This window comes from Cavia porcellus, unplaced genomic scaffold (assembly GCF_034190915.1).
Source record: "Cavia porcellus strain 051 isolate PalLab524CR breed Dunkin Hartley unplaced genomic scaffold, mCavPor4.1 scaffold_10, whole genome shotgun sequence".
Classification (NCBI taxonomy): Eukaryota; Metazoa; Chordata; class Mammalia; order Rodentia; family Caviidae; genus Cavia; species Cavia porcellus.
This window is the reverse complement of record NW_026947493.1, coordinates 32,966,243-32,980,741: the sequence shown is the minus strand read 5'-3', so window position 1 is coordinate 32,980,741 and position 14,499 is coordinate 32,966,243. Positions and strand designations below refer to the sequence as shown.

The following is a 14,499-nucleotide window of genomic DNA, read 5'->3' as shown; positions in this document are numbered from 1 at the left end:
GACAATGTAAAACCATTCAAGAGAATGACAGTATTATAGGGTATTTAGAATCAACTATCAGAAAATGAACAACAGTTTCTGTATAATCTCCTTGTCTATAAAAGTTTTTGCTTATATTATCACATATAATAAAATCCAATAAGCTACAACCTGTTAAGACCGATGGAGACAGAAGAATAAAAGCTTGATGGGACTTCAAGATGATACTGAATCAGCATTAGCTATTATGATGTCTTGTTTCCTCCAAAATAGCTGTTCCTACCATCTAATCTTCTCTGCCTCATTTCTGTTGAGCTCTTTTTCTGTCATTTGTTGTCAGTTTGTCTTCTTCATTTCACTTTCTGCTCTATTCATTGTGGCCTCTCTGCCACTGTGTCTGAAGTCTTGGTATTTTCCTTTTTTAGAATATCCTGCAGTATTCTCTGTAGAGTTGAATTGGTGGTTGCAAATTCCCCTAATTCCTCTTTATCCTGGAAGCACCATGTTTTTCCATCAATTTCTAGGGTCAGATGTGCAGGATATATCAATCTTTGCTAGAGGTTATTATCTTTCAAAGCTTGAATCATTTCCCCCCATGCTCTTGGTGATTTGATGGTTTGTACCGAGAAGTCTGCTGTAATTCTGATGGGTGTTCCCTTGTAAGTGATCTGTTTCTTGTCTCTGACGGCTTTTAGTATTCTGTTCTTATATTGGATTTCTGGAATTTTGATTATTATATGCCTGGGTGTAGCTCTATTTGGGTTGTAGGTGGCTGGGGTCCTGTATGCCTCATACATCTGAGTATCTTTACCTTTTGCTAAATTAGGGAAATTCTCTTGGATTATTTCTGTGAATAGCTTTTGTAGTCCATTTGTTTGTGTCCCTACTTCTTCTTTTATGTTCTTAATTCTTAGGTTGTAGATCCTCTTATCATCTTCTAGTCTTTGTATTACTGCTGTTTGTTTTCTTGTTATTTTTAAGAAGTTTTTCATTTCATGCTCCCATATTACAAGTCTGCCCTCCAATTCAGATAATCTATCCTTAGTTTCTTTCAAGCTGTTATGCCAGCTTTTGATAGAGTTTTTAGTTTCCTGGTAATCTCTTTGAACCTGCTTCATGTATTCTATATTTTCTCCATTTTCTCCATCAAACAGTTCCCCTTTTTTTCTGTTCTTCCATTCCACCATCTGTTTTTTCTTGGGTGGTGCTTAGCATTTCTCTAACTATTCTACTTATCTCTTGCTTTATTTCATTAAATACTTCTTTTTTTTTTTTTTTTTTTTTTTTTTTGTCTTTTTCCTTTTTATCGGTACCAGGGATCGAACTCACGACTGCCTGCTTTACAAGGCAGGCGCTTGTGCTGCTGAGCTAAATCCCCAGCTCAAATACTTCATTTTTAAACTTGTCTGTGAGGCTCTGGAGATATCGCTTTATGTCTATTGGTGCCATGTCTGATATTGCATGTTTTCTGTCTTCCTTTGCATTTCCCTTTCCTGGATCAGTGTTCTCAGGATTGGGGATTGAGGACCTTTTCTTGTTCCTTTCTCTTCCCATACTTCTTGTTCCTTCCATACAAGTGAATGTAGGAGGCCCAATTTTTTTCTCTTCTTTCAGTTATAGTTTGTTCGAATTGCGCCTGCTAGGTGTTCCGCCCACTGCAGTGTACTAGGGAGACACTGACCTGGGCCGCCTCTGCTGGGCCCACCCCTCCAGGTCAACCTACCAAAGGCTTCACCGCTAGGGTGCACCTCCAGGCGCTGGGACCTGTGTTGGACTCGCCTACTAGATCTAAGTCAGTGTGTCACGCAGGCCAGGCTCTCCTCACCAATCCTGCTTGAGAGGGGAATATGTGACTGAAGTCACTGCAGCGCCCCGTCCCGGCAAGTCTGCCTGGTCCCAGTATGTCCTTTGCTGGCGCCTCCTACTCTATGAAAGGGTCCCGTTCCCCTTACTAACTGCAAGTTGATGTAGGGCTCCTTGCTAGTCCTGCTCTCAACTCCGTTGGCAGATTCCCGCTCTCAGAGCTTTTACGCGTCTCTCTCCCTGCCCTGCAGATTTGGACGCAGCAGCCGCAGCAGGAAATTCAGATCATGACTTCCAGTGGGGCGGGTTCTAGCTTCTGCGCTTTTATCTCTTATAGCACCAGGATTGGATTTCCAGTTGGTTTCTCTTAGCTTAGTTCATTCCTGGGTCAGCAGGGTGTATTTCTTCTTGCTTAGGACTACTCGTACTGCAGCATTCCTGGATTCTAAGCGGGGTATCTCAGAGAGCCTCTGTAGCTGCTGCCATCTATCCACCATGTTCTTCCGGAAGTCCTCTAGCTCATAGACATTTTTAGGGGCTTTTAGAACTCAGTAAAGCAGATGTCTAAGAGGATATTGTTACCAAATAAGATGAAGTATCTTGGAGTGTGTTTTAAGACAAACATTAGAGTTGGGAATATAGCTCAGTGGTAGAGAGCTTATCTGTCATGTGCAAGGACCTACATTAGATTGCCAGCACCACAAAAAAGAATTGACTACTGCTATTTCTGATTGTGAAATGATCATGAGCACTAAGAACTTCGTTGTTTATTTTTATCCACTTCCAAGTACTGTTAGTGTCTCATAGTAAATTATCTCACAATAGAATGAGTGTAAAGTCAATGAAAATACCTTGTTCTCTTCAACCCTTTCTGTCCTTTGTCCATTCACTGTTTCTGTAGCTGTAGTAGCTACAACAAAAACACTGATAAAGACTATGAACCTATCCCTGGTACCGATAAAAACCAAAAAAAGACAAAAAAAAAAAAAAGGCTATGAACCTAGTATTCTTCTAAGTAATTTATATATATTACCTGTCTTAGAAAAACTGCAAGAGATATATATACTGTTATTATTCCCATATTACAGATTAGAAATCTGAAGGATGAGGATATTAAGTGACTTGCCCAAGTCACTACCTGTTAAGAGCTGGAACTTGACCAGTCTGGCTCCAGACTCTTTACCTTTGCATTTACTGTCCCATTCAGAGATAGGTACTCAGAAAATATAGAGTGATTAAGGCTTATAGTTTGATGATCAAAGATTAAGCATACAGGGCTGGGGATTTAGCTCAGCAGCTGAAGCACCTGCCTGGCAAGCACAAGATGATGAGTTTGATCCCTGGTACCAAAAAAAAAGAAAAAATATTAAGCATACAATATAAGGAAAGCTGTAACTTATACCAGAAACCTAGTTCCCTTAAAAGGAACTGAACATGGTTTTTGTTTTTTTCTCTACTCTTTACTAGCTATGTCACTTTGGTCAGGTGCCTTGCCTGTTTCCTCTGCTGCATATGGGGTGTAGTATCCCAGTCACAGAGATCAATGATAAAATATACAAAAACATTTGCCATCCATAGAATGTGAGTATGAGTCATCATCTCAGGGTAAAAGGAGGGTTTAATGATCCTTGGAGGTAAACCAAAAGGGCAAACTTAAATGTGTCCTTTAATCTCATTAAGTAATAGACTGAAGCACAGGAGGGAGAAACTTCTTTGGTTTTAAATTCTAAGTAGTAAAGAGTAGCTATGTAGTAAGTACTGGTTTTACAGATGTATGTTCACAAGATGTTAAAACACAGATCTCTAATCTGTGCAGACTCCATAATGTATCATCTGGTTTTGAGGCAGCCCACTGACTGCTACAGAACATACTTCCTGACATCTGTCTAGGGGGAATATGTTAAATCAAATGCCAACTAGTCTTTCCTACATCTTCTTGATCCTAACCTTCCTGCCATCCCACTTGTTTTCTAATGCTGGTCACAACAACTGCTCAAAGGTAATCAATTTTGACTAAAGCAGAAAAATTTATGAAAAGGGTGTTAGATACATCATAGAGTTATTGGATTGGAAAGCTGTGGTAAGCTACTTTTTGGAAAATAAGTGGAACTCTGGGACATCATGACATAGCCATGATTACCCAAAACCACTTCGTGGTATCTTTGCTGTTACTGTGTTTTTGCCACTGTGCAACGTGTTTCCTTACTGCCATTCATTCCCTGGCCATTTTTTTAGTCACTCAGTAGCCAAGCATGAGTTGCCCTGTTGCTAGGCTGTTAGCAAAGCAAACGTATGCCACCTTTCACCCCTATGAGAGGTAGGGTCCTCTATCTGTTCTTAGATTCGCTTTTCTGAAAGATGGGTATTCAGATGTTGAAGAGTACCACATAGCAGATAACCAGCTACAGTCCTTTGCCTGGTTCTCTGGATTCTACCCTGTTTCTCCCTCACTTTACCTTTTGTATACAGCTTGTGTTACGGTTCCATACTTCCCTACCCTCCATGCCACTTAATTTGCTTTCCTGTTTCTAGAACTAGTCCTGTATATTTCTGTGTGTTTGCCATTATTATGTGCCCTTTGCTTCATGTGTGTCCTGTGTTTCTTTCCTTAGTAAGGTGAGGCAGCTATGAGTATCCTTGGGTTATTTTGGACTGAGTGAGATTTAAAATACGACAGCTTTGGCACACTGTATGTGCAGAATGTTAGACTCCATAACAGACTTTTTTTTTTTATAATTTATTCCAAGTGGTCCAGATAACTAAAGGGAGTTTTAGTTCACACTAATAAGTCTACTTTGATGAGTTAGTATTTATTGTAAGTGTTATGTGTTTGGTAAATAACATTTTTACTTAATTTGTTGGAAATTTATAGATTTTTATGAAGATAATTAGTTCTGATTTGTTATTTGTTGCAAAACTTCATTTGTAAGTGGGTAGTGGTGTGAATACATACTATACATACATATTTTCCAATAAAATCTTGGATTCTGGCAACAATTTAAAAATACAAAAGCATATGGAGTTCTTTTTTAAAGGTTATATTGATTAACTGTCATTAAGAGGAACCACTGTATTTTGTTGTTTACTGTAGAATGGAAGCTACAAAAGTATTCATGCAATGGCCAAAGATATAGATCTCCTAGCAAAAAATGCCAAAACTTATAATGAGCCTGGTTCTCAAGTATTCAAGGTTAGTTCTTTGTTGTTGCTATTTTCATTGATATTAGTAGATACTTGCATTTAGAGTCAATAATTTTGTATAACAATTTTGTCAAGATATGTCATACACTAGAGATTTCACCCACTTAACATATACAGTTTATTCACCCACTTAACATATACAGTTTATTCATTTTTAGTATATTCACAGAGTTGTGTAGCCATCAGCCCTATCCAGTTAGCCATCACTCATTTCTCTCCAACTTCCCTATCTCTTTGTGACCACCATCTTACTTTCTGTGTTTACACATTTACCTGTTCTGGACATTTCATATAAAAGGAATTTTACACTACTATGGCTGTGAGCTCCTTTGTGACATAATTTCTTCATTTAGCGTATTGTTTTCAAATTTCATCTATATTGTAACATATACATCAGCACTTACTTTTCTTTTTTGCTGAATAATATTCTATATTTCACTATCCAGCATTTGGTACTGTTTCCATTTTTGGCCTATTGTGAATAACACTGCTGTGAACATTCACATATGAGCTTGTATGTGGACATATGTTTTTATTTCCCTTGGACACATACCAAGAAATGGAATTATTTGATCATATAGTAACTATATATTTAATCTTCTAAGGAACTAATAGATTGTTTCCCAAGGTTGCCATACCACTTTGCATTCTCTTCAGGCATGTACAAGTGTTAAAATTTTTTAACATTCTCGCTAACACTTGCTTTCTATTTTTATTTGTGTCATAGCCACTATAGTGAGTATGAACTGTGATGTAGTTTTGATTTGCCTTTTGTTAATGAGTATTGATGCAGATCATCTTTTCATGTGCATATTGCCTATCTCTGTATCTTCTTTGGAGAAATGTCTATTCAGATCAATTGCCATTTTTTAAAATTTATATTCTTTTTAAAAGTTACTAAGTTTATTGGTACATTTTATATATATGTAATGATCGTATTCATTAGAGGAAGTCCTTTCCCTTCCTTCTTTTCCCCCTCCACTATTCCTTGTTCCTCTTCCCATTTGAATATTTTTTTTCCTATTTCCCAGTAATTGTTAGATATTTTGGTCCTTATTTAACCTTTCCGTTTCTCCCATTAGAGAAACAATGTGATATTTAAACATGTCTGTCTAGTTTATTTCACTTAACAGTGTGAACTTTCTTCCCATTTATAAAATTAAAATTAAATTAAATGTTTCCCATTTTTAAAATTGGATTACTTCTCTTTTTTTATTGTGTTGGTGTAAGATTCTTGGATATGTCTTCCAAATATTTTTTTCCCACTCTCTTTTCACTTTCATGATAGTGTCCTTTGACTCCCCCAAATTTTTAATTTCGATGAAGTCTAGTTTATCCTTTTTTTTTCTGGTTATTAATATTTTAGTTGTCATATCAAAGAAACCACATATTCTACACTCTGAAGATTAATATGCCTTTTTTTCTAAGAGTTTTATAGCTTTAACTCATTGACATTTGAACCTTTGATCCGATTTGAATTAACTTTGAGATAATGGAGTAGGAGTTAAATTCATTCTTTTACCTGGAGGACTATCCTAGCACCATATATTGAAAAGATTATCCTTCCTTCATTGAATTATCTTGGCACAATTGTTGAAAATCAGTTAACTGTAGATATAGGGATCTATTTCAGAAATCTTGGTATCATTCCATTCATCTAAATATTTATTCTTCTGTCAGAAAAAGGTTTTGATCCATTTTTAAAGTTAAATATTGATTTATTTCCTGTATTTAAAATTCATAAATATAAAAAGCCATTTTTACAGTATAACACTAATTATAAAGTTATTGATTCATTATTTTGTAGTTTCTTCTTAGAAATTTTGTAGACCTATAATGAATAGTTGCTTGTAGAAATGTGTTGAATTAATCAAATCACTAGAAATTTAGGAAGAGACAGTCAGGACATCTTTTGATGCTAAAATTGTTAGATTTTATAAACACTCTCCTAGATACTCAAAATTGTTATTGGTACTTAATATTAACTTTTTCCTTTCATCTTTTAAGAAGCTTTGAGGAAGATCAGGAAGAATGAACTATGAAGTTCTTGTATTCTTAGTCTGTGATGGGACATTTTATAGTTCAGTGCTAATTGTTGATACATATAGGTCTTTTTTGCCTAAACTAAATTTTATTGTGTTATTAATTTAAGCAAGTACCCTCGTTCTAAATTTGCATGCATAATACAGTATTTAGAAACTTAAAAGTTCATCTTCGTTTCAGTTTTAGATCAGTATACCTAAAAAGATTTCATATTTTTACCATTAGATATTTGTTTGCATATTACTTGACTAATTGTGAAAGAAAGAGGCCTTTTTATCTTGTATTTAACTATTGACAGCTTTATAAAGATGTTTGGAAACTTACAGGAAGGCTAGAGAATGCAGATTTATGCAACTGAATAGAAATTGGCTTCAAATGGAAAGAGTACTATGAAAAGTACTCAGTACTTGAGTGAGGGCATTTTAAACTTTTCTTTATGTTCCTTTTTTAAAGCCAAATAATTTTGTCTTGACAGGATGCAAATTCAATTAAAAAAATATTTTATATGAAAAAAGCAGAGATTGAACATCATGAAATGACTAAATCAAGTCTTCGGATAAGGTAGGTTAAAAAATATTTAAGAGCTGGATGTGGTGGCACAGACCTATAATCCTAGCACTGGGGAGGCTTAGGCAGAAGGATTGCTGTGAGATTAAGGCCAAAATTACATAGTAAGTTCAAGGCCAACCTGAACTACATAGTGAGGCCTTTGTGCTTTTATATTTGTAAATTTTCTAGCTAGTGATATCAGTACAATGTAAAACAAGATTTATGTCTTAAAAGACTATACTTACTGTTGATAATGTGATTCGGAATTTACGACTATATTTAATATTGATAATGTGATTCTGAAAAAAACAGAGGTAAGTCTTTATCTGGCTCCTATGTTGCAATTGAAGGGCTTTTAAAAAAAAAAACATTTTGAGCCAGGCATGGTGGTACACCACTGTAATTACAGCACTTGGAAGCCAAGGCAGGATGATTGCCGTATGTTCAAGGCTAGCCTAGACTACATGAAGAGATCCTGTCTCAAAAAACCAAAAAAATAGAAACTTTCTGGTTTTTAGCACTACTATGTACTTTTATTGACTTATAAAAATACAAATTTATATATTTAATAGTTAATATACATATTAAATGTATATATAACAAGCTATTTGTGTATAATATATAATAGTATAGTCCAGGTGGCATAGGGGAACATAGGGCTCTGCCCCATGATGTACAGTCACTTTCCACGATGTTGGAGAAGAAGCTGGACCTTGTGTCTGCGCCTGCATATTCCTACAACTTCTCAGAGTCCTTTGGGCAGTGACTGAGGAGATAAACCATGCAGGAAACAATGTCTTAAAAAAAAAAAAAAAAAAATATATATATATATATATATATATACACACACACACACACACACACACACACAATAGTATATAGTCATATTTGCAATACAGGTATTTAGCCAGCAGATTTGAACTCTCAATTCTGGCTTTTCTGTAAGCAGGATCACAACTTTGAATAAGGCTTAGTTGTGGAATTTCATTTCCCTTGCCTGAAATGAGAAGGTTGCCTGCTTTCCTAGATTTCTTCTCGCCTTCTCATTGTTTCAGTACCAAGTTTTCAGGTTCTGAAATGATGTTAGGTGCTCAAGGACCAGACCTGGTCTGTCCTCTTTCACAGAGTCCCCAGATCCTAGAACAGAGCCTGCTGCATAGATGAGAGTCAGAAATACATTAGAAAAGAAGAGAAAACCTAGGCATGGTGACACACACTTGTAATCTCAGCACTTGGAAAGCTGAGGCAGGATGCTACAAGTTCAAGACCAGCCTGGGGTACATAGTGAGTTCAAAGCCAGCCGGAACCATATAGTAAGACTCTTATCTCAAAAACAAAAAATGAGAATCTTTTTTTTTTATTAAATATATTCAGAATTCTGATTTGTGCTATCTAGTTCCTAAACATTTTTTAATCTTATCTCTGGATAGGACTGCATCCAATTTGGCTGCAGCCCGACTAACAGGTTCAACACACAGTAAAGGCAGCCTTGGTGAAGAGAGAAACGCCACTAGCAAATACTACCGGTGAGAGAAAATTTAGTCTGACAGTTAACCGCGCTGTGACAGTAGACGTACGAACTTTTGTCTAATGGCTCTCTTGACATAATACTTTTGGATTATTCTGAGAACTTGTTATCAGGTGATTTATTGAAAAATTGAGGTACTATAGTAGGTCTTATCTCTCGTGTAATGTTTTAATATTATGGGGTAGTATTTAATATTAATTTAAAACAAGATGTGAGGTTAATACTTGTATTAAATGACTAAGTTTTGTGTTCATAGTAAAAGTTTTGTCAATATGAGTGTTACATTATGAGTGTTTTAAGGAATGAACATACTAGAATAACCAAACCTTTTATTTTTCATAAAATAAGCAATAGTGCTGTATTTAAGTAAAAAGCAAATTGTAAATGGCATACTTATAGCTTTCTACCACTCTTCCCTGTTTTCTGAAAAGAAAAAAATTTTGCCTAGCCAAAACTCGATTATGGGGAATAATAAGAAATACAAGGCAGGCATGCTAATGCATGCCTGTAATCCCAGCTTTGTGGAAGGCTGAGGCAAGAGGATAACAGGTTTAACACTTTTTTAAAATTTTGAGATGGAGTCTCACTCAGGCTGGTTTCAAACCTGTGAACCTCCTTCCTCTCAGCCTCCCAGAGTGATGAGATAGCAGGCACACACCACCATGTCTAGCTTAAAAATTACTTTTATAAGTAATACTTTGTTAACAGTTACTGGTTCATGTAATCAAATTGTTATAACGTCTTTTTTTACTTTCTAATTGCTTGTTTTTCTTTTTAGTAATAAAAGAGCAGTCCAAGGGGGTCGTTTATCTGCAATTACCATGGCACTTCAGTATGGCTCAGAGAGTGAAGAGGATGCTACTTTAGCTGGTAGGCATTAAATGGTAGCTAATGAGTACCTTCAAGGTGGATCTTTTCTGGCTAAGGGAAATTTCTGTAACATTGGAATGGCCTTCAGTTTGTTAGTTTTGAAGGACATGCTTTTTGTTGCATTTGATTGTACTCCTTGGTTGACAAATTTACCAAAGTTTATGCTTTATTTATTTTTAAAGTTGAGTAAAAATAGAAATATAGAAAAATTGAATATAGAAGTTTAGAGAAAAATACAACAAGCAAATAACTGAAGAATAGTTGTATTGTCTTCCCATAAGACAGACTTTCAAGGAGATTATTTCAAATATAAAAAGGTATTCACCTTACCTCAAAATGATAAGATGTTGAGGGGAAGGGATTATAAAGGAGTGCCTAGTATGTGAAACAAGGAAATGGTACTTTTAGTTTCTTTTGATTTTTTTTTTTTTGTTGTTTTTTTGTTTTTGTTTTTGTTTTTGTTTCCACCTGTTTCCTAGGGCTTGGAAAATTTTTTTTTTTTTTTTTTTTTTTTTGGTACCGAGGATTCAACTCACAACCACGCATTTGTAAGGCAGGTGCTTATGCTGCTGAGCTAAATCCCCAGCCCTAGGAGATGGTACTTTACCGAAAAAAAATGGAAGCTGTTTCCTTTAGTGTGGGAGCCGCCTTCTGCCAGTTGCTGGATAAGCAGACAGAAGTCCAGAGAAGATACAGAAACTTAAGCACTTTTTAAGTATGTTTGTTTCTCACTGCTGCTGAAACAAGTTACTACAAGCTTATTAGTATAAAACAACACAAATTTATTTATTTTCTTATAGTTTGGGAGCCAAGAAGTCTAAAATCAAGCTGTCGACCAGTACCTTTGGTTATTCTAGGGGAAAATCTAGTTCCTTGCCTTTTTTAGCATGTAGAGGTTACTAGTATTCCTTGGCTGATGGCCCTTATACCCTCTTTAATATGTCCCTTTTTTCTTTGACCTTCCCCACCTCTATCCCCTGGGCACCGAACCCAGTTCAGCTACAGGTAACCCAATGGAGCTACATACCCAGATCCTTTTTAAGTTTTTTGTTTTGTTTTGTTTTTGTTTTTTTGTACCTGGGATCCAACCCACAACCTCACGCTTGCCAGGCAGACACTTGTGACACTGAGCTATATGCCCAAACCCCACCTCTTTTTTATTATTAAGATAGAGTCTTCCAGAGTTGCTTAGACTGGGGTAGTACTTGGCATTCTCTTGCATCAACCTCCCAGAGTGCTGGATTTACAGGTAGGTGCCACTGTGTCTGACTTTCCTCCCTTCCTTTTGTTGGACTCTGTCTTAGTCACTTTCCTTATTGCTGGGACAAAATTCCCTGACACCTACAAATTAAAGGAGAAGTTTGTTTTGACTTACAGTTCAGAGGTTCCAGTCCATGTTTGGTTGGCTTAAACATAGAAACAGCATGGTAGAAAGGGCCTGGGCAAAGGAAGGTTGCTCAGACGGTGGCAGCCAGGAAGTGGAGAGTAATAGTTGGAGCTGAGGAAGGAAACACTTCTTGCCAGACTGTACCTCCTAACAGCAATGTACCAGCTATCACGCCCTTATAACCCAGTCATTTTCCAACACATGAGACTTCGGGTGGCTTTTTTAGATCTGAACCATAAAAGAATCCTTGTGATTACATGTAAGTACCCACTGACCTAATTTAGGTTAATTGCTCTGTGTCAGGATTACACATCTGCAGAATCTCTTGCCATTTTGGTTTTGTAAGACATGAATATGTTTTGATGGCTGTCACTCAACTTACTATACTATATGTATTATATGCATATATACTGATATATGTATTCTACAGTTAAAGAACACATATTCTTCCCAGGTTGACATTCCAAAACACTGACCACCTACTTAGTCGTAAAACAAATTACTAACAAATTTGAATGATTATTATACCAGTCATATTTCTGACTGCATGACAGCTATCAACTAATAATGAAAAGATAAAAATTTAAAACCTGAATGTGTAGAAATTTTACAGTAAACACGTTAAAAAGACAGATTACATAGAAAAGTTAAAAATACTTAAAACTGGGGCTGGGGATTTAGCTCAGCGGCATAAGCACCTGCCTTGCAAGCAGGCGGTCGTGAGTTCGATCCCTGGTACCAATAAAAAAAAAAAAAACTTAAAACTGAACAATAGTGGGCCAGGGATGAAGCTTAGCAGCATAAGCACCTACTTGGCAAGCTGCAAGCTTTAAGTTTAATTCCTGGTACCCCTCACCAAAAAATACAACTGAATAATAGCAATAATGAAAAATAAAACATACCAAATCTAGTAGAGAGTCAGGTGTGGTGCTACACACCTTTAATTTGAGTACTTGAGAGACTGAGCAGGAGGATTGATACGAGGTTGAGGCAAGCCTATAATACATAGCAACACCCCATCTAAAAAAACAAAAACAACAACAAAACAAAATCAAAAAGCAACTAGTTGGGAACAGATAAACTGATAACTCTTAAAAGAAATTTATAGGTCTAAGTGTTTCTTCACAAAAAAGAAAAACAGCTAAAGGAAATAAGATATCTAGCATAAGCAAATAAGAGAATGGAAAAAGAAACAAGATGATAAATGAATAAGGGACATTAAATTCATTAAAAAGGAAACCTAGAGACCCCAGCCTTTCCCTGTGAGTCAGTACTATTTGCAGACAGACCAAGGGTAGAAAAAACAAAGCCGTATCAGCAAGCAAACCCTGTCTGGGAACCAGCACCATGTGCAGGCCGCTGGCAGACTGTAACAGGCAAACCCCAGCCTCTTCTAGCACGTGAGCTGACAAACAGCAGGTACACGCACATACATACATACATACCATTGCAGGTCTGTGGCCAGTGATCTGCTCATATGTTTAGAGTGATACTCAGTGTGACATCTAGGGAGATCTTCTTCTGAGGGTTGCAGCCATTGCTGATTCCCTATGGTCTTGTTTTGGAAGTCATATATCGTTTCCATTGTTTTGTTGGGTTGGGTTTTACCCTCTTTTGTTTTGTTTGATTATGTTAAATCTGGCGGCAGGAGCAGCTATTTCAAACACAGGAAGATATATTATGTTAGTGATTTTGGATTTGCTATAGGCTTATTTTGAAATCCTTCATTGCATTCATTTTTTGTTGTTGTTGTTTTTATTGTTTCTATTCTTTTCTGTTCTGTTTGATTTTTCACTATATCTGAAGTTACCTGCAGCTATTTTAAAGACCTCAGAATGCATTATGGTAGCTATTGTTGATTTTGTAATGTTTTGGAGTCCTGTATTTTTTATACTGGTTTGTTTTTATTGGTTTTATTCTGCTTTATCCTCTTTAAAATAAAATACAAAAAAACCTGTGTAGTACTGGAAGACACCAATATGTTCTAAAATTATTTTATTGGAACTATAGTATTAATAAAATAGGTAAATTTGTACTAAGATTATCAGGAGCAAAGCAGAAGAACCCAAGTAAATAATGTTGGGGTAGAAGAAGTATTATGGAGTTTTAAAAAGAGAATATATAATACCTTTATGCAAAGAAATTTAAAATTTTAGATGAACAAATTCCTAGAAAATGGTAAAAATATAAAGCTGATTGAGGATTAAAAACACCAGTTAGTCATAGAATCTTTAAAGAAGTTAGCAGTTAAAAATCTGTGCATAGAGGGCTGGGGATTTAGCTCAGCGGCATAAGCGCCTGCCTTGCAAGCAGGCAGTCGTGAGCAATCCCTGGTACCAATAAAAAGGAAAAAGACCAAAAAAAAAAAAAAAAAAATTTCTGCATAAAACTCTAAAGCCAAAATTCTGAGGTTTTTGTTTTTTGAGCTTTTTGGTGCTGGAGCTCAAACCCAGCAGTACAGGCAAGCATTCTTTTTTTTGGCAAGGTGGGGGTTCAGGGGAGGGCAGTGCAGGCATTGAACTCACAACCTCATGCTTGCCAAGCAAGTGCTTATGCTGCTGAGCTAAACCCCCAGCCCCAGGCAAGCACTCTTATCAGCAAGCTATACTCTTAGTCCTCCTGAGGCACAAATTTTTATATAAACTTCTACATAAAATAGAAAAAAAATTCCTTAATCCACTGTATGGCTCTAATATACCTAAATATTAAAACCAAACAAAATATAAGCATACAATATCTAGCAGTGCTTTAAAGTATATAATTAAAGCTAGTCATAGTGGTAGACACCTGTGATCCCAGTGCTTAGGAGGCTAAGGCAGGAAGACTGCTGTGGAGTTCAAGGGTAACCTGGGTTTCATAGTGAGTTGAAGGCAAGCCTGAACTACTTAATGAGACCGACCCTATCTCAATAAGTAAATGAAACAAGATTTTCTTTTAAAAAATATCTTAGTTATTTTTCTCATTGCTGAGACAAAATACTTGACACCCAAAAGTTAAAGGAGGAAAGATTTATTTGCCTCACAGTTTGTAGAGGTTTCAGTCCATAATCAACTGGCTTCAAGGCAGAGTGGCACTTCTCAGAGGAGCAACTGTTGGTGGCAGTGGAAGATAGCAAAAGCAACAAGGGAAGAAACCACAA

The 14,499-nt window shown here is 36.3% G+C and overlaps 1 protein-coding gene and 1 non-coding gene across 38 annotated transcripts in view; both read left to right on the top strand.

Annotated features, from left to right (window-relative positions):
• Pbrm1 (polybromo 1) overlaps positions 1–14,499 on the top strand; it is a 132,674-nt gene that overhangs the window by 30,942 nt on the left and 87,233 nt on the right. For all 37 annotated transcript variants that reach the window (XM_063257221.1, XM_013143857.3, XM_063257234.1 and 34 more), the window contains 4 exons: positions 4,874–4,972; positions 7,502–7,587; positions 9,006–9,101; positions 9,882–9,973. In XM_063257221.1, coding sequence (XP_063113291.1) covers positions 4,874–4,972; positions 7,502–7,587; positions 9,006–9,101; positions 9,882–9,973 — 373 coding nt within the window. The remainder of the gene's footprint in view (positions 1–4,873; positions 4,973–7,501; positions 7,588–9,005; positions 9,102–9,881; positions 9,974–14,499) is intronic.
• LOC111754638 (small nucleolar RNA SNORA73 family) lies at positions 8,172–8,371 on the top strand. The gene has a single exon (XR_002789320.2). It is a non-coding gene; the product is annotated as a small nucleolar RNA SNORA73 family (small nucleolar RNA).